General features: G+C 41.2%; 1 protein-coding gene across 12 annotated transcripts in view; it reads left to right on the top strand.

Moving 5' to 3' along the window:
• The window catches only part of fbrsl1 (fibrosin-like 1), a 358,314-nt gene that overhangs the window by 208,611 nt on the left and 130,611 nt on the right, over positions 1-19,092 (top strand). For 7 of the 12 annotated variants that reach the window (XM_008417609.3, XM_008417611.3, XM_008417606.3 and 4 more), the window contains exon 5: positions 14,350-14,379. The exons of the other annotated variants lie outside the window; for them this stretch is intronic. In XM_008417609.3, the coding sequence (XP_008415831.1) occupies positions 14,350-14,379 (30 nt within the window). The remainder of the gene's footprint in view (positions 1-14,349; positions 14,380-19,092) is intronic. 12 annotated transcript variants of the gene reach the window in all.

Here is a 19,092-nt window from a genome sequence, read left to right as displayed (position 1 = left end):
CTCACTTTTAGTAAGTCGTCTGGCCTGTTTTCTGTAGGTTCTGACCTCTGCTGTTTCAAAGTGCGTAGCTAAAGTGAGGAAGGCGGGGGGGAGGAATTTAAGATTTTTCCAGGGATTATTCTAAATATGGAGGGTATGTATCCTCTTAAGCATGGCGGGCATTAAAGCTGAGCCCTAATAATGGTTCCATTAACCTAAATTCCAAACCGGGCTTCACAGAATGACCGCTACGGCTTCCCAGATTTCACCCAGCTCTTGATCCCTCACTTCAGACAGACAGGGACGACTACAATTTTCTGAAATATGTCGTTGTAGGTAAAAAAAAAAATAACCGCAACGAAAACCTATCTCATAAATTTGAGATGAGGCGAACAGGGAATCATAATGGCGTTAGCGGACGGGTGGAAAGCATTTAGATTGGCCAAAGATAACATCCAAATTTACAGATTAAAAAAAATTTTTTTTACCCGTTCTAAATGAATAGCAATCAGTTTGGACTGAAGGTGGGGAAGCGAAGGAGAGGAACGAGCATGCGCCTTCATTAGGACTAAGGGAGGGCGAGCAGCAGAGTGTCTGACAAGCCAGCAACGCCTCATTGTCCCTGATCTCAAGTTTCATAAATTTCCACGGCTCTCGTTAAAGGACGTGTCGCTGCTGTCACCAGGCGCTAACTCGTTATCTCCTCGACGCCGTAAAACGCTGTAATTAACATTCAACAACTGTAACCGATCCAGCATTGCTCCTCTCTCCGATAATTGCCACACTGTTGTGCTTCCACATAAGTGGGCCTTTTGTGTCTGCTTGGGGGTACGCGTTTTTGCGGCTCATTTTGATTGTAAATAGATGTGAGCAGAGCTGCTCATCCGAGCTAAAAGGTGAACGGCTTCTGCCAGGTTTCTCTGTCAGCTCTCGTTGGGTTCGTGCCTCAAAGGTTCCTCTCAGCAGCTCCTTTCTGATTGTTTTTGCAGAAATGTTGAGCGTCTTCTGCCCTGGAGCATAATAGGCTTTCTCGGGGAGTGGCTTAATGATGTTACCTGTGTTCTGCCACTGAAGATCATGCTCATCATATGGCGCTTTGGAAAAAGGCTGCATATGCCCTGAACTTTTCCCACATTTTCTCAGCTTACATCTTCAACTTTTGGTGTATTTTTACTGGGATTTTAGTAAAAATAAAAATACACCGAAGTAGCGCATAATGAAAAAAGTGAAATAATCAATAGTTTTCAGAACAACCTTTACATCTCCTCACCTTCTGCACATCTAATACCAATTTTTCTTAGCAAAACTGCTTAGATTTGAGGAATAGAGTTTTGTATCTGTGGAATATCAACTTTCAAGTCTTTGCACAGATATTCAGTTGTATTTAGGGCTCGGCTTTAGCTGTACTATTCTATAAAATACATGCAACTGTTTTGGTTCCAGTGGGTCTTCGTCCAAATGGAGTTCAGTATTTGCGGATTCAGCTATTAACTACATAACTCCAAATTATAAAAAATGGTCTATTCTGGATTTCTTTTCTGAAATACTCAAACAAAAATCCAGCTTGAAAAGCTGAAATGCTTTTGGGCATGATTGGATGACTTTTGCATAGTCAAACAGAGGAAATCTGTTAGATATTGGATTCCAAGTTCATACAAAGATGGTTTCTAATGTATATTAATGCATATTAAGGAATATTTTGTGTTCAAACTATCAAAAAATGAAGTTACACACCTTTTTATAGGGGTTCTCATGTATTAGTGGGCAGCTGTGGTCCCTCTTTCCAGCAAATGTTTGGGTCCACTGTAGATTTGTAAAATTTTCCTGGGAACATTATTTTACCAATCACAATTTATTTGTTTAAAACCTTCTCTTGGGAACTTGTAGTTTTCCAACTCCTATCCACCAACCATCCTACGTTGTCTTTTGAAATCTGTTTACTCTTATGGAGGTTTTTTTTTTTTTTTACTTGGGATTACATTTTATGTCCTGACACCCAACACTGCCAGTTCTTGTTCTCTCAACTGCTTCTGCCGGACTTGATCGCAGCGGCACCCATCACAATAAGGCCTTATGAATAATTGGTCCGGGTCAACTGATACTGTGCGGCTCCAAACGCTGCCGTTATCTACAGCGCTCCGTCTGTGCCAGCCAAAAGCCACTGAACCGTGCACAGTTGTTCCCCCGTTGAATGACTCTTGAAATATAACCCGATATCTCGCCCGTCCAGGCTAAGCGCAGGACGGAAGAAGGGATGCGTCACGTCGGCCATGTTTGATGGCTGCGGCCACCAGGGTGGTCCGTCACCGATACGCAGTCACCTGTTTGGCTTGGCTTTCTTTTTTGTCTGCATACAGGCTACCTTGCATTTCATTCACTGGGGATTAGGGTGAATGCGAGGGTAATGTTTCTGGAAGCCCAGACAGCTTCGGGAGGACAAACAAAACTAAATGGTTGCCTGGTGCTTCTTGTCTTGGTGTCATGTTCAGGTCAGAGGAGAAGTAGTGCAGGCGTCTTGGGATTCCGATGTATTGATGGGGGTGAGCTGGAAGCTTCATATTCAAGCATTCAATAAGCTTGTGTTATCATTTGTCTCTCATTGTGTTGTATTTTTTGAACTGCCCAGCAGAAAGGGACACTCTAGCGTTAAGCCACAGACTTCCAGAGTATTAGTCAGTCCGTTTAGATATGAAACCATATCCAGTCTTCGTCTGTAGATGGAGTTGAGGGGACATTTTTATACTCTCATCGAAGTACGTGGAAGCTTCTGATGTGAATGTGCGTCTCCTCTGAGGTCGAGGTGAGAAGTTTGAAAACGAGTGTTTATTTGTCAGGACTGAAGGTTCGGTTTGTGTTGGGCTGCGGTTTCAGCCCATGTGCAGGTTACCTGCTCTTTTAGCAACTCGTAGCACTCTGTGGTTTTTCAAGTTTGCACAATAGGCACATAGGTTGTGGTTTCTCTCTCATTTTCTCAACGGATCACCACCAACGACGCAGCTAAGTGTGAACTCTCACCGCCTCCCCACCTTCCTTCCTGTTAGACTTGCATAGAGGCTGACATGGTACCTCATTAAAGATCTGCTTTCCCCCCCACAGCGATGACATCAAGCCGAGGTTCCAGACATGCAGTGCCTTATAGAAGTGCTTAAACTTTTTAACACTTTGTGATGTTGCATCCACAAACTTTGATGTATTTATTTTTTTTTTTTTTTTTTTTTGGTAATTTTGTGACGGACCACCACAAACCAGAGCATGAATGTGAATTAAACAGAAAATAATTAATGGTTTTTACAATGTTGCGTTTATATTCGGCCTTCTTCACTCTGATTGCCATAAATAAAAATGGTTCTCTTTAAAAGTACTGTCTCAGTATAAATAAACTTTTTTTAATAAAGGTGTCAGGTTTCTTTTTTTAGAGAGAACAAGAGTGAACAAACAGCATTTTGAAAACCAAGTAACACAGCAGGCGGGTCAGGGAGAAACTTGTGGAGAAATTTAAAGCACAGTTAGATTATTAAAAAACAAAAAGAAGAAAAGTAATTGTTGAATAATATTTCCAATATTTCCAATTATTATTAGATCTTGTTTTTAGATCGAGATCTAAAAACAGATCTTGATCAGATGAGACCGAAGTGTAATTTTTGGTTCTATAACCACATTCAACCACTTAAGATTAGGATCCTAATTAGGATTTACCTTTTAGCAAGCAATAAATATAAACATATCATTAATAAATGTTATGTTTTCATTAACTGTAAGCAGAAAATCAGCATAATTAACAAAAATAAGGGCTTGAAAATATTAGTCTTTTTATAAAACATATTTTTTTCTCTTGGGAAATTGAGTTACTGCAATAAATTCACCTTTCCATAATATTCATATATATATTGAATATTAAAGGAATAGTAAAGAAGTTTTTTTTATGGAGACCCCTGTCCTTCAGTTATCTTCAAAAAATATTTACTTTGTAAGTTGTAAAGTAAAGTTGTTTGGGGTAAGTCAATTATAGTTAACTTGCCCCTAAAGACAACTATAATTGATGAAATAGGAAAAAGGGAAATATTTTTCACAACTCCACTGTTTGCAGAAAGCAGAAAGTGTCTCATTTTATGGGTAATTAGAAACGTATTGTTAAACAACAAACTTTTTAGGTTGCTTTTTTTTTTTTTTTTTTTTTTTTTTTTTTAGTGTATCAGTGTCAGCTGATGTTTGGCTAAGACAAGACGACACCGTCCACTTAAGTGGTAAATTGAGTTCTTAATAAGTTTTCATGCTTTTTAGGTACATATTTGACCTAAAACTTCACTAAGGCCATTTGAGGTCTCCACGCTTGCTCAACTGGACGTAGATCTAGAATAAAATGGATGATTTTTTATTTTTAGGCCACACAGATGGTGGCACACAATTACAGTTCAATTCTCCTTTCACAGGCCCTGTGAACAAAGACGAAGTTATTCTCTTGAAGGGACTGCAGAGGAGAAAATTGAAAGCATAAATGAGGAAAAGTGTCATCATATGGCTGTTTTTATTAGATTGTTCAAGATAGATCTAATTTTGATTTGGGCTAATGCGAGGAACACTATCAGCCATTGACTAAGGGTGTCTTATGACTTAGTTGACGTACTTCGCTCAACAGTCTTGTGCTTTTACTCTGCAGTTTCAGTTCAGACACCGTTCCAAGTTCAGGACTCGTGGTAATTTTAAAAGCTCGTGCAGCCTCTATTTATTTCATGAACTTTGGCGGCCCCGCCTTCCTCTTTCCCTTCCCTTCAGCTCCTAGAAGTGTAACTATATTAAGAGTCTCCAAAGAGCATCAAAAAAATGTTCATACAGACTTATTCAGTCATTCTTGAAGTACCTGTGGCAGATAAATGTTCAGGAAAACCCATTTGACGCAGAGTCTCCTGCTTCTTTAGATGAGCTACATTCATCATTTGGAAAGTTGGACCTCTCTTACTTTCCTGTTTCACTAGATTTGCCGCAGAGTTGAGGCTGGTACGACATAAAAATATGTACTGCAGTTAAATTAAAGGCCAAAGCAGCTGCTTACTTAAACTTGCACTGGTGGGGGGGGACATTTTACAACACTAATGAAGGCACTAGGGAGGGAAACGGACCAGTTGTTTTTATTTGTTTTATCTTCAGTGAACTCATGGAGCAGATTGATCTTTATTTTGCCCTGTCTTGTTGCACTTTTCATCTTTAACATAGGCTGCTTTGTTTTACATACAGACATTTTAGGCCACTTTTCTTTTCATAGCAGTCACTGCGGCTATGTTCACACGATTCCGCTGCCTGTAAAATGGCAGTATTTTTTGATGTTGATTGGAAAAAGTTCCACATTTACCACATCCAAGACACTTTGAGTCAGTTGTAATTGTCATGCCAGACCACTAGATGGCGGTGCGATTTTAGCATGTCATTGGAAACATGTGCATTTCTGACCCTTAGCTTCCACCTCACTAGCTAAGCCGTCTCCCTTGAACGAAGTGCTCATGATACACTGATATTCCTTATCAGACATTGTGGTGAACTGAACAGGCTAACTAGCGCGACATGACACAACTGCCATTGTTTTTGTTGTTATCTGTGCATATGTGTGTGAGAACTTCACGCCTCTACTCTGGTGTTACAGAAAACTTTCACTCTACAACTGGATTTAAAAACGTCCCAGTGCTGGATCAGCTCGGTGTAAACGGGCCTATATTTGCTAAACCTTTCTAATAGTCAGTGCTGAACATCCTTAATTCTCCACAAGGTGTCTGAGACATTCCTCAGAGATTTTGCTCCGTACTGACATGATATCATTATGCAGCTGAGGCAGATTTGTCGGCTGCACATCCATCATGTCAGGTGGGGGAGGTTTTAATTAGGTGACTCTGGAGGCCATTGGAGATTGTTGTGAGAACCATTTTGAGATGATTTGGTTAGAAGAGGGGAAACGCTGTGGCCATAAAGGGATGGAGGTGGTCGGCAGCAGTGCTCAGTTTGACTGTGGTCTTTAAACAAAAGGCTCAACTGCTACTAAGAGGCCCGAAGTGTGAAAACCATCCCCCCAAAACGTTCAGTTATGATTTCCTGCATGCCTTAGTTGTAAAGAGAGGCTAATTTAGCTTCTGTTGCCTTTCTTTATCTGGAATAGAGCTGCAACTAATGATTATTTTAGTAATAGATTATTCTATTGATTATCCTGTCAATGTAAAAAAAAAAAGCCTTTTAATACAATTATAGAAACACTTTACCAATTCATTCTTTTTTTTAAATAAAATGTACATTTTATTGCCTAAAATGTAATAACACAGCATTCCTGTAGTGTACACTTCAACTATTTGTAGCAAAGGATGCATCTGCAGCTAGAAAACATTTATAACATCAACATGTGAAAAGCTCAGCTTTTTCTGCTTGACATTGTAGGGATAACCTGTTGAAATTTTTTTAGAATAACCGATTAATAATTGGACTTTTTAGCATTTTAGAATTTGAACCAGGTGAAGTTAAAATGATTTTTCTTGAGGAGTTTAGGGTAGAACATACAAATAGTTTTTTTCTGTCATCTTAAATGCAAAATGTATATATCTAACTGCTCTGAGCATGTTCTCTCATTAAAAGACCTTCTTAGCGCCTATAAACTCAATTTGGTGATTAATCGATTACTAAATCAGCAGGTGATTATTTCAATAATCCGTTCTTCACGATTAATCTGATTAATAGTTTCATTCCTAATCTGGAACCTGTTCATCTTTTCTCTACTGATCATTGACGTTAACGAGGCCTTTCAGTCCACTCACCTGCCACTCTTTGAACATTTCTCTTCTTCTCTCTTTTTGTTTGTGTTATCCTGAGCGATGGTTGTGGGTGAAAACCCCCAGCAGGTCAGCAGTTTTGGAAATAATCAGATCTGTCCTGGCGCCAACAGTCACACTCAAAGTCAATTAAATCCCACTTTATTTCTATTTTAGTACTTCAGGTTCAGATGTCAACAAACAGTCCTCACCTTGAGATGCAGCGATTTGCTGCCATCTGATTGGTCGACTCTCCATATGTGTTAACAAGCGATTGAAAGCATCTACCTGGGGATTGCAAACTTCAGCTAAGGATCCTGCGACTCAGAATATTATACCAGCATCTCCGTACGGCTATTTATTGAAACGCTCATCTGTGAATCCCCGTAGGCATCGGTTAGCTAAACAACACGTCTGAAGATTGAGTTAAATTGCGTTTTAAATCTCGTCAGCCCAATCCTTCTCCGGCTCTCCCGCTTTACTCTTTCCCTTTCCTCCCGCCCTCTGCTGACCTGACTATTTACCCAGCATCCCTCACTCTAATGAAGGGCATTCCTTCGGCAGCCATGTTTATACTGTAGAGAGGATTAACTCGGCTAAAGACTTAATGCACAGGCACAGTCAACCTATGGTCTGTTTGCCGTTTCCAGGCTGCAGATTGACATCCAGCTCTCTCCCGCTTGTTCTGCGTGTCTCTGGGCTCCTGTCGCCTCCGCCTCCTCCCTCGTTCTCATTTTGCCAGAATTAATTGAGTTCTCCTTTTCTTTTTTTTTTTCCCCTTTGCGAAAAGGCTCACAGGAGGGCTGTGCGAGGATAGAGAAGAGTGATAGAGAGGATAGGAGAGACAGAGAGATCAGCGGCAGAAGCCTAAGGGGCAGAGCTTTCCCAGAGGTAGACGGGCCCCCATTTCCTCGGGGACCCAGAGGCCCCTCCACAGTGACTTATATCTTTATCCTCTCAACAGTCATCTCTCAGCACTTTAGGGAAAAGACTCATAGTCTGCTAATCGGGGTCAGGCAGATATATTTCTTCAACCCTCTCTGTCTCAAGGGAGGTTTTCACCTAATTTAAGCTCTTTGTATCTAGAAAGCTACAAAGAGCACAAATTGAGAAAAGTATTAAAAGGATATGGCTGCTGGCAAACGACTTCAGAAATAATACGTATGCCGCGCTTTGCAGAAGTATTTATACTGGCGAACGTTTTCTGCACTACTGCCACAGATTTAAGTGTTTTATTGAGATTTCATATGAGAAAGCAGGGCTTGATTAGAGGGGAAGGGAAATGTGGCACGGCTTTCAAAAATGATCCTAAATCTGTCTGGGATGCATTCATATTCAGCTCCCCTGAGTAAATATTTTTAGAGCTACTTTCTGCTGCTGTTGCAGCTAAAAGCTAAATGTTAGTCTCTACAAGTGCGAAGCTGTAGAAGTTTTTTTTGCAACATTTGTTCCCAAATAGCTCAGTGTTTTTGTCTTTGTGATGCTTTTTTGCCTTCACAGAACAGCTGCATTTACATTACGATTAAACAACATAAATGGACCTTATTTTATTAACTGACTTCTAAAAGAAAGTACAAACTGGATTCCAAAAAAGTTGGGACACTAAACAAATTGTGAATAAAAACTGAATGCAATGATGTGGAGATGGCACATCTGCCATCTATGTTCATAACAGAACATAGATGGCACATCTGCCATCTATGTTCATAACAGAACATAGATGGCAGATCAAAAGTTTAATCTGAGTAAATATAACATTTTAAGCATTTTCAGGTTCTAAAACAACATCTTCTCCCATCTAGACGTCATCTCTCTCAGGGAAGACCCTGCATTTTTCAACAACATAATGCCAGACCACATTCTGCAGCAATCACAACATCATGGCTACGTAGGAGAAGGATCCGGGTACTGAAATGGCCAGCCTGCAGTCCAGATCTTTCACCTATAGAGAACATTTGGCGCACACATTTTGGCACACACAGTGGTAAAAATGTGATCTATGATTTGTGTTCTATTGTTAATAAAATATTAGATGCTGGCACCTCCACATCATTGCATTCAGTTTTTATTCACAATTTGTTTAGTGTCCCAACTTTTTTTAGAATCTGGTTTGTAGCTACAACAGAATTTATTTAGGAGTATCCGAGTAAGGGGAGCCGAACACAAATTCAGAGCACAATTTCTTGATTTTGATCATATTTTTGAGACTATTCTAGTTTTGCATCTCAGCTGCACTACTTTGCGCCGGTCCATGACATAAAATCCCACTGATAAACACACTGACGTTTGTTTTTAATGTGACAAAATGTGAACTTGGCATGTTGTGAATACTTTTTCTTATGCTGCAAACTACAAACTAGTCGACTAGTCGATACTTTCCTCTACAATAGACTAGGTGAGTTTGTCAGATACGTTTAAATAATTTACCGAAGGCGTAATGCAAATTATTCTCCCGCAACATGTTATAGTGACATGCCTGGCTGTAAATATAACTAATGAAGCATTTTCTCTTGTGGTTTCTATGATGTCACAGCGACATGTCAACCTGTTCACCTCGCCTTTAAAAACTTTGAAGTCGTTTAACCCCCGTTTAACCACGAACTCAGTAAGCCCAGCAAACGCAAGAATAAGAGCCTAAGTGAAAGTAGAACCTTCGAAAGCCTCATTCTTTGGCGACACAGCAAGCTGCCAACATTTGAGTACAACTTGATGTGTCCACATAAAGGATTGACAACTTAAAGACATCCACTCAACATGGGACCCAGGGCCTGAGTGCGTTCTTTCCGCGGAAGCGGCCCACCGCTGGACGGGACTCCGTGTTTTGTTTGGCTCCGGTCGTTACGACGACAAGAGAACTGAAAGAACAGACACGACGTGCGCCCTGGACTCCATCTTGGTCTGAACCCTTTCAATTATAAACCATTACAACTTCATCCTCTGCAATATTCATGCGCAGGGAGATAACTCCATCAGATGTCTTAGATTGCTGTAAGTTGAGATAAACACTTGCCGAGTTGTTGCAGCCAATCGCCCGCCTCCATTCCTCAATGTCACAGCCTTAGCACTCAATAATTCAAAGCTTGGCGGTAATGAGCTCCCCGTAGGCCCTGTCCCCGAGGAGCCTCCCCGCTGTGCCCCTACTGTAATGTAGTTATATCTCATGTCAGCTTTCAAATCAATTACATTTCTATCTGATGGCTAAGTAATTGTGCTTGATTGAGTTTTTGGCACGCCAGCCAAGTGTGCGGTTCTGTAGCTCCAGCCAGTCAAAACAGGAAGCTTCATCAAATGAAACTGTATTTCATCCTGATTGAGGCTGCTTGCATGATAAGCACAACTGTAATTATGATAATAATAACAATAGCAATCTGTGTTTTCTCAGCTTTGTTGTCGTTATTCTTTTCTCTCTCTTTTTTTCCCCCCGTCAGCTCTCTTGATGAATTCTTGCCCAAAGGACAATGAAGTAGTATTTACTTAACTCAAGATGCTAAAGCTGATTTGATTGTTTTTAACTTGTGCAATTTAGTTGATTAAATTCAATAGTCTTGAAACACATCATACTTTTCTGATGCAGATCTACACTCCGCTCTATACTTTGTGATTAATTCTTTACATTTTTGAGGCATCTGACGAGAAGAGAAGTGGGAAGTGAAGTTTGAAATGTTGTTTCTTGGTGAAATTGAGATCCACTAGTTTTGAGTGTTTGTGTCAGTAAAATACAATTGCTTTTATTTGTTTTGTAAAACAAAAGGGCTCTTCTTCCACTGCTTTTCTTGGAGTGGAGCAATGCTATTTTCCTCAGGCTATGTTATCACAAAGTACCGCATAGTTTAAAATTTCTCCACAGTTTCTGACGTTTTCTGGGCACTTCTCTCTCTATAGCTAGAAATAGCACTAAGAATCAACAGCGTGTAGGTGTTGGCAGAAACGAGAGTTTTGTCCTGCAACACACAAAACTTCCGACCTGACCACAATCTGCTTATTACAGGGCAGATCATTTTCCTCCAGGATATTCAGTAATCAAGGTATCTGAATTATTCGACGAATCGTTTCAGCCCTAGCATCAAGCTAAGCTAAAGTTTGAAATGGTTACAGAAATGCATGAGATTTCCACCTTTCCCCTCACTCCCTGCTGCATAACAGCTCTGACCTGCCATCAATGTGCAAGCGAGCAATCATGGCCGCTGGCGATGATGTCGGATGAGCAGTTTTCCTTTAACGTTAGTTTGTTTCTCCACCTTTAGCACGGCTTCTATCTTGCATTTGTGCACTCTGTGTAGGGTAGGGTGTGAGCAGCGTGTGCACAAGCGTGACTGACTGTGCTAAGGCACTCCCCCTGACTCTGATTGGTTGTTTTTCTGTTTCTGCAGAGGCAGTAGAACCACAGAGAAAAAGCAGAGGAGCTAGAATATTTTTCACCTATTATCTCTTGGCCACAGTGATAGTTTTAGCAAATTATGTAAAAAAATATATTGCCATAAAAGACACCTACTGCAGCTACAAGAGAATTTGGAAATGTTTTATTTTTCATTTGTTATCTTTCCTTTCCTTCACCATGTTTTATTGTGTGGAACTATATCATATTGTATTGAGCTGAGTTACTTTAAATAGCATTTAACCCTTTTGCTACTGGTGCTTTCCTAGGAATAAGTTTGAGTAAGCTAAATCTAGCATAACAGCAGCTAGCATGGTGCAAAGGTCATATACCATGTGCATGGTTTACTCACACTCACTGCAGGTATTGATAGATGTGTGAACAAATGATGGAGGAGTCTCTGCATACGTAGATACTTGTATATACCAACAGACGGACACACAGCCAGAGGGATGTATGAATGAACGTCTGGGCGATTGCTCACATGAATGGGTGGACAACCGGAGATATGCAGGGAAAGATGGATCAACACAATGCATGCCTGAGTGGACAATGGGATCCTCTAATGGAAAGGTATTGATATAGATGAGGGGGAGGATGGTGTGGTTAGGTGCATCAGCAGATAAATAGTGATGAATTGTGGCTGCTTTCAGCAGCACTAAGTATAACAGACACAGTAAAACAACCGAGCTCATCCATAATCAGCAGACACAAATGACTGTCTTCATGCCAGAGGAGAACTTCTCTGGAAATGAAGCCCTGTGAGTATCTGCCAACCTGCCTCTCTGTCTCCGCTTCATCAGCCTCTCTCTTTCTCTCTTTCTAGTTTTTTTTTTGTCATATCTCCTTGTTGTTGGCGTTACCCTTTAACTCCACATGTACTTTATTCTCTCGTCATTTCTCTCTCTAAGACAGTAAAGCATCTCTCTGCCTGTCTCTAAAGCTGTGTTCTGTGGGGGTTTTATTTTTTTCTCTTATTTTTTTTTTATTTCTTTCTTCTTTTTTTTTGCAGTCAGGGAGCCACTGGGTGCACATCTACAATCTCGCCTTTCATTTCATGGCTTCTGGAAATGGATGTTTTACTGCCTTCATTAAGGCGTGCAGCAGTCAGCGCTGTGTTTTCCCTCTGAAGTTTAGCTCCATGAACCTCGCTATTAGAGGACATTATGGCCCCAGATTTCAGGGCACAGTGGAACACTGTATAATTTGATTAGTGTTATTAATCAAGTGTAATACTGCTTTTTCGTCGCTCTCTCTCCCTCTCCCTCTCTCTCCCCCTTCCCCTCTTTCTGCTGTTTTACTTCTACTTTCAAATGCTTGCCTTGCCTCTTCCTCCTCCTCCTCTTCCTCCTCCTCTGTACTCGGTGGATTTCGCCATCACCTGCAGTACAACAAACATCCAGAGAAATTGACAAAAGGCTCTACATCTTCCGGTTTAAAAACAATGATTTACCACTTGTTATTTTCCTCTCTCCAAACCCCCTAACATTGCTTTCCACCGCACCCCCCCCTCCCCCCCACAGTGAGTGATGCCCCCCCACCCTCTCATCTCTTTACCCAAGACATAAATCAATTGAGATGAAAGTTCCATAATTGTGCTTGCTGGGAGGGATTTGAGCAAAATTGCGCTATGAATTTTTTAAAGGGAATTTTTACTAGCTCTTCAGCGAGACTTGGGCAGCAAAGGAAGGTGAGGCCACAAGGATTTATGGGCCTGGATTCTTCATTACTGAAGTAATTTTCCTGCAAATGATAGTGCAGCACCCTGGAGGGGCGGGGGCGTTGTGTAGAGGGGGGAGGAGGGAGAGAGAGCGCTTGGCCGCCTGAGAGAGTACAAACCTGCTTAATCTCTTGTGGAGAGAAAGAAGCTCAGAGCACTAATATCATCTGTAAGAGACCGAAGCGCCATTTGTTCACATCTAAACCACAGCCAGTCTATTTATGATTCATAGTAATTGATTGCTCAGATTTGTTCCAGGTCTAGTGGTACGAGCTGAATTCATTACAGGGGAGGTGGGATCCACACTGATGCAGGAACCACCTTCTTGTCGGAGACGCACCAATCAGAAAACTCGGGGCTGATTTCCGATCTCAGTTTTTTGAAAAGCTTTGTTCCGCCGCCATTTCCAGCCAATTCCAGTTACCTGCTTAAGAATGCCAAACAAGCTACATTCAGAGTGTTTTATTTGTAGCATTCTTTAATTATTTCTATGAAGGACAGGGGCAACGTCACACTGTGTGTGAAGAGAGGAGTTTTAGAAGAAGTACCGAGTCATCACAGGTAACTTGTTAGCATATTAGCATTTCTAGCGGTAAAAATACAAGTTCCATTTATATTCTGTGTAAAATGCTAAATATTACATGAACTCGAAAACGTCTAACAACTTTTTTTTTAAACCCAGCATCCTTCAGAGCAACCTGAGTAAAGTTGCCCCCTACCCCCCCCTACCCATTCAAATAAAATATTAGTGTCAAATCTTTGCGCATCAAAAATTTTTGTTTGCTATCATTTTAAAGATATTAATAAATATTCAAAGAGGTCATCAAAGGTCAACACCCCCCATATTTGCAAAATGAAACAAATTTGCTTTTGCCAAGTTGCCATATTGTTTTGGTATCAATAGGCTGTGATACCAAACTTTACGTTGCACAAACATAGCACAATAAATTTTTATCAAAGTTATCTCTGGTGACCTCCGGAAATGTAGTTTTTAAAGTATGAAAAATTTACAATGGCACAAATGACACCATTGAATTTGTGAACATAGACTGGCTGGTTGACCTTTATTGACCTCTGGAAACATTTATCAATATCTTTAAAAGGATTTCAAAATGAAGCAACCTTGCTGTGATACGTTTAGCCATCCTGGTATCTGCCCCTACCTGTTTGATGGTAATATCTACATTTTGTCAGTGATGCTAAGTTTTGAGTAATACAAAGACCGAACGTATCAACATGTTGGCCATGATACTGTAGCTAACATTTGTTCTCATGCTTCCACTTTTCTCTTCGTGCGGTTTCCATCCTTTATCTGTGTGTAGAGCCTGTGCCCACCTCATATTGATTTAGATTTGCTTTTGCCAAGTTGCCATATTGTTTTGTCATGAAGAAACAATATGTCTCTCCGTGTCTGTCTCCCTCTGGTCTCTCCTTCTTCCTCATTGAACCTTTCTCAGTCTAATATGGCTGACATTCTGTCTCCATCTCTTTAGGTGCAGCCAGCAGCAGTGGCCCTCCACAAGGTTAGTGTGTCCATGATGCCAGGTCTCATTCTGTATACTGCCTGCTGTCCAGTCAATTTTACAGCTCAGTAGCTTGAGAAGCACAGGGGCAAAATCTGCTGCAAGATGGAGAACGAGAGAGAGAAAGAGAGAGAGAGGTGGGGATATGGTGGGGGTGGAGGGAGAGGGGTAAGGAGGGATGGGAAAAACAAAATTATTGTGCACCCTGTCACCGACTGAAGTGGGTCCCCATTCCCAGCACACTAACAACTCAAGACAATTAGTCACTTCTCACCAGGCTAGACCTGAGAATTACTTAAGTGCCAAAAAGAGGCAGGTTGTAAAGAACCCTCTAGAATATCTATGAACTGCAGCAACTCAATGGACTGAGTGGAAACAGCGATGAAATAACTGCCTGAGTTTTTTATCTAGTGCTTTTTTTTTATGACACGGAGGTAGAAATAAGGTTCTTGAAACTTTACTTTGGCAAAATGATGGCTTTTAAAAAAACATACCATTCATTTCTGTAATTAGGAGCAAAAACAACTAAAATAGATTTTTTGATTTTTATTGGCACACACGTAAGCAAAAATATAAGCACCAAGTAGATTTTGTTTCAGTTTTCAAATCTTTGTTGAATACATTGTACTCTCTTGCTGATCTATTCCTCATGAAATAACCCTCGATGTCATGTAGATTTAGCTAACTTTTTTCTGCTAACCAGCTCTGCATACATACTGTCACCAAAAGGCTGTACCAATTCTGCAGGAGTAATTTCAAGATAAGCACAGCTCAATACTAATACTTTATTCTTTAAGAAACCTCATCAAATCAACTCCGTGTTTGAAAAACAGGGCAGCATCATTTTTATTTTTCCATCAGTGACTTTTAGGATGATCCAGTTTCTCCTTGCTTTTCTAGACAACGAACAGACAGTCACAGTTGTTCTCTGGAGTTCAGCCTCAACATGCTGCTCCAACTCAGGGTTAGCTAGATAAGGAAGGTTACTATGTTCTTACAATAGGTCAGCTAAAACATTATTATGTCTTACGTCTTTGTTTTTAAAGGGGTAAAATATAATAAGTTGTGTTTAGGCTGATCTAGCTTCACTTTCTCTTGCTACCCTGAGAGCTGTACCATATGTCACAACCAGACATGGACCCCCGTCTCGTCTTTCACTGTAAACATCATCGTAAATATGGAAACGGGTAGAGACTCTCTGCAACAGCCCGAGTAACTCCACAAAATAATGTACACAAACTGGGATGCAGTTTTACAAGGAGTGCATGCAAAAATGAAGTTTGTTAAAGAATTTGCTTTGGAAAACGCAACTGCATATGTTGTTAGGTGTTAGCTTGATATGACATACAGTAAACCAATAACAGGTATCAATCAATAGTTGAGTTTCATCAAGTAATCAGCAGGAGTGCACCAAGTGCAGTTTTCTGACCTATTGCGAGATTTAAAAAGCCTGACCTGCCAATTCCGATTTTAGCCAAAACTGAACTTTTTTGTAAAGTAGATAATGTTGTGTCAAAATCACCAAGCTGGCAACATTGGGGATATCGGCTAATTTCAAGACATTTGCGGAGGTAGAAAATGTTGGTGGATAAAATCGGTTAACCTTTTAAGTATCGGCTGATTGCACATCTCCTGAAATTAATGAAATTGTGGACAATTTATCAATGGACTGATATATCAGTGCACCTGTACTGATCTAATAGATCCTGTGATCAGGATCTCCAGCCAACAGCTTAGGTCAGATCAACAAATTCTGAGTGTATACAGAGTTTACTTTATTAGCCTTTAACTGTCTTGATGTGAATTGTGTTCAATTTCCTTATTTTTTATTAATTCTTTAAAGCTGCAGTATGTAACTTTTATAAAAATATATACATTGTATTTACACATTTGTTAAAACTGTCACCATGTTGTGACAACATGATATGAGACAGAAAACCTGTGAAAAGATGGATCTCCTCCATCTCCCTGAGCTACTATATTTGCTATTTCAAGAAATCCACTGCACATGGCCAAAAACAACCAATCAGCGGCAGGGGGAGGGTCTTATTGCTGTCAGTCATGCTCATGTACAAGCGACTCAATGTGCTAATGACAGAAAAACAACATGTGGCTACAGGAAAACAGTTTATTTGCCATCATCAGTTACTATGCTAACTAGCCTTAGCAACCCTGGCAAACTCTATCAGGAAGAAGCTGCACCATAGGGGAGAGCAATGGAGAGGGTGTAAGCAGCACATACATGAGTGGATTGATGATGCTAAGCCCCTCCTCCTGAATCTGATTGGTTGTGTCTAACCAAGGTGTTTGTCTGTAGCTAGCAAAAGTAGTACTTGGAGAAGGCAGATGAGCGCAATTTCTTTTCACAGATTATCTGTCCTATACTGACAGTTTTAACAAATATGTAACAAATATATTTTTTTATAAAAGTTACATAATGCAACTTGGGGGGAAAAAAGCTAATATGCCAATCGCACTTTACATACACCCAGTAGTTCATCACTTTTGTTTTGTGAGTCCCTGGAGCTTCAGCCACCTCATCTCCCCCCCACACCCCCATCCACCCTGAACAAGAATAAAGCCTGACTAAGGTGGGTGGTGCGTGGAAGATCAGGGAGAAAAGTTTGTCCTGGGCCCTCTGCAGAGACTCAGCGTGACCAATTGGGGCGAAGGGGATGAATAAGGCCATTCACTGGGCTAATGAAAGAGCTCCCGCCGGGCCCTGAATGAGGGTGGGCCCATCTGCAGCACATAGGCGTGCACAAACCAGTGACCTCAAAAATTACCCAGGAAGCACTTCAGGACAGTCGCCCCAGCAACAGGCTTGGGTTTGCATGGTAACCAGCCGCTTCAGTCGGTGCCAGGCAGCGTCTCACACAGAGCTAATTTCTCTCTCGGCATTGAAAGGAGTCCACGTGAAATCAACGTCATGGGACAAACCCCAGGCGTTTTCCTGGGGGGGAACTGTCAGGGCTTCTCTCATGTGAAACTATGCAGGAGCTCTTCTCTCCTTTTGAAAGGTGAATGATGCTGCCATTAGGTCTTTTTTTTCCTATTCTAAATGAATCCACCCAACTGGGCATACAGTAAAGCAGTTTGGAAGATGAGACTTCGCAGTCTTACGGATGGGAGACAAGGATCCGTCAATACCCTACGGACCAGACATAAGGTTTACAAACATCTCTGATGACTGCGCTCATTGGGATTTGTCTGATATTCGGTTTAATATATTCATCCTTGATGAGCCAGGTCATTGAAGTTTCGCTGCCGCCCCTGTCCCCCCCCCCCCATCCCCTGTAGAACTTTTGACAGCATGAAATGACAAGCCGCCCCTGCATGCATCTCCCACGTCAAAAAGTAATGAGATTGTGCTGCTGGAAATATCACTACAAAGCATCGGGCCCGCGCTCGGGTCTGACTGCACCTTCAAACGGCGCTGCCTGCCAGCTCGCCTGCCTCGCCTCCCCCTGCCTGCTGCAACACACAAAAAAAAAAGGAAACGAACAAAAACAATCAGAATCAGAGCGAGCGAAACGGCAAGGGAAGCTCCCCCGCGCCGACACAAACGAACATGCCGGGGCCTTTCATCCTGAGAGTGATTAGCCATCCGAAACGTTTTAAAAACCCCTGGCTTTGAGGGGCGTTCGTCAAACGAAAGCGTTCCATTGAGGAGCGGCGGTGAGATATTTCTCGCCGGGAAGTGCCAGTGATCTCGTCTCTAATTGTGGCACCGCTGACAAGGATGGTGTTTCTGGGAGCTTTCTAAGCGGGGCTTTTCGTCGTGCTCTTGTTCCCCCCCCATCCTGACAGATCCACCACCAAAGGCACTGGGGGGAACAAAAAGGGCCCCTCAGATTTTGTTCTTTCATCCATCTGCTTATTGCATTGTGCATGAATACAGGCCTAATATAACACACTGTGACCTAATATGACCTGAGCTAGTTCCTGGTAAGGCAGCATTTGGCGTTAGACTTCCCAAATAGTCAAGAAAGGACGATCTTGGTTGGTCGGTTCACCTACTTTCCTGTTTCATACCTGCTTCTTGCCGTTTTGAATCCTTTTTTGTGATTTTAATTCCCATATTGTCTCACACCATAGCAAATCAGTTAGGTTTTCTTTGTAAACGTGAATTCATGAAGTATAGGTTGTCATAGAGGCTGCAAAATTTTCCCCAGGTGGCTATTAATAGGACGAAGGTCGGTGCAGAATGTCCAGTTGGGTATGAAACGACCAAGTTGTTGAGGGACAAGTATTTATGCAGGTTCTGCATCATTAACAATGTTTGTCAAACTTACGCTATCAAGTAAATGCTTTGCAGCACATTCTTTCTAAGAGTGTAAAAGGCGTCGTTCCTGATAAGTTGGCCACTAAAGTCCACTGTGTGATTTACGGTCCAAAGTGAGAAAACCAGGGAATGTTTCAGTTTTTAGTAAACGCCTCATCAGATTCTCAACTTTATGTTCTTCTCAATTTTCTTAAAGATGAGTAAATTCTGGCAGTGGAAAAAATAATTGACCAACTACTGTACTAACTCATCATAAACTAATCTGCAGGGGAACTATTCACGGATTCGCCAACTCACCAGTTTTTATATGAAAGGTAACTTATAATTATTAATGGAAAATTCATCTATTGATGGATTTTTGGTAGAGCATCAAAGCAGCCAATCCATTACCTCCATTCATTTTCCTTACCACTCATTGGTCATCGCCC

This window comes from Poecilia reticulata, chromosome 9, assembly GCF_904066995.2.
Source record: "Poecilia reticulata chromosome 9, P_reticulata-male-v2, whole genome shotgun sequence".
Lineage (NCBI taxonomy): Eukaryota > Metazoa > Chordata > Actinopteri > Cyprinodontiformes > Poeciliidae > Poecilia > Poecilia reticulata.
Note: the sequence above shows the minus strand (reverse complement) of the source record. Positions and strands in the feature narration are given on the sequence as shown.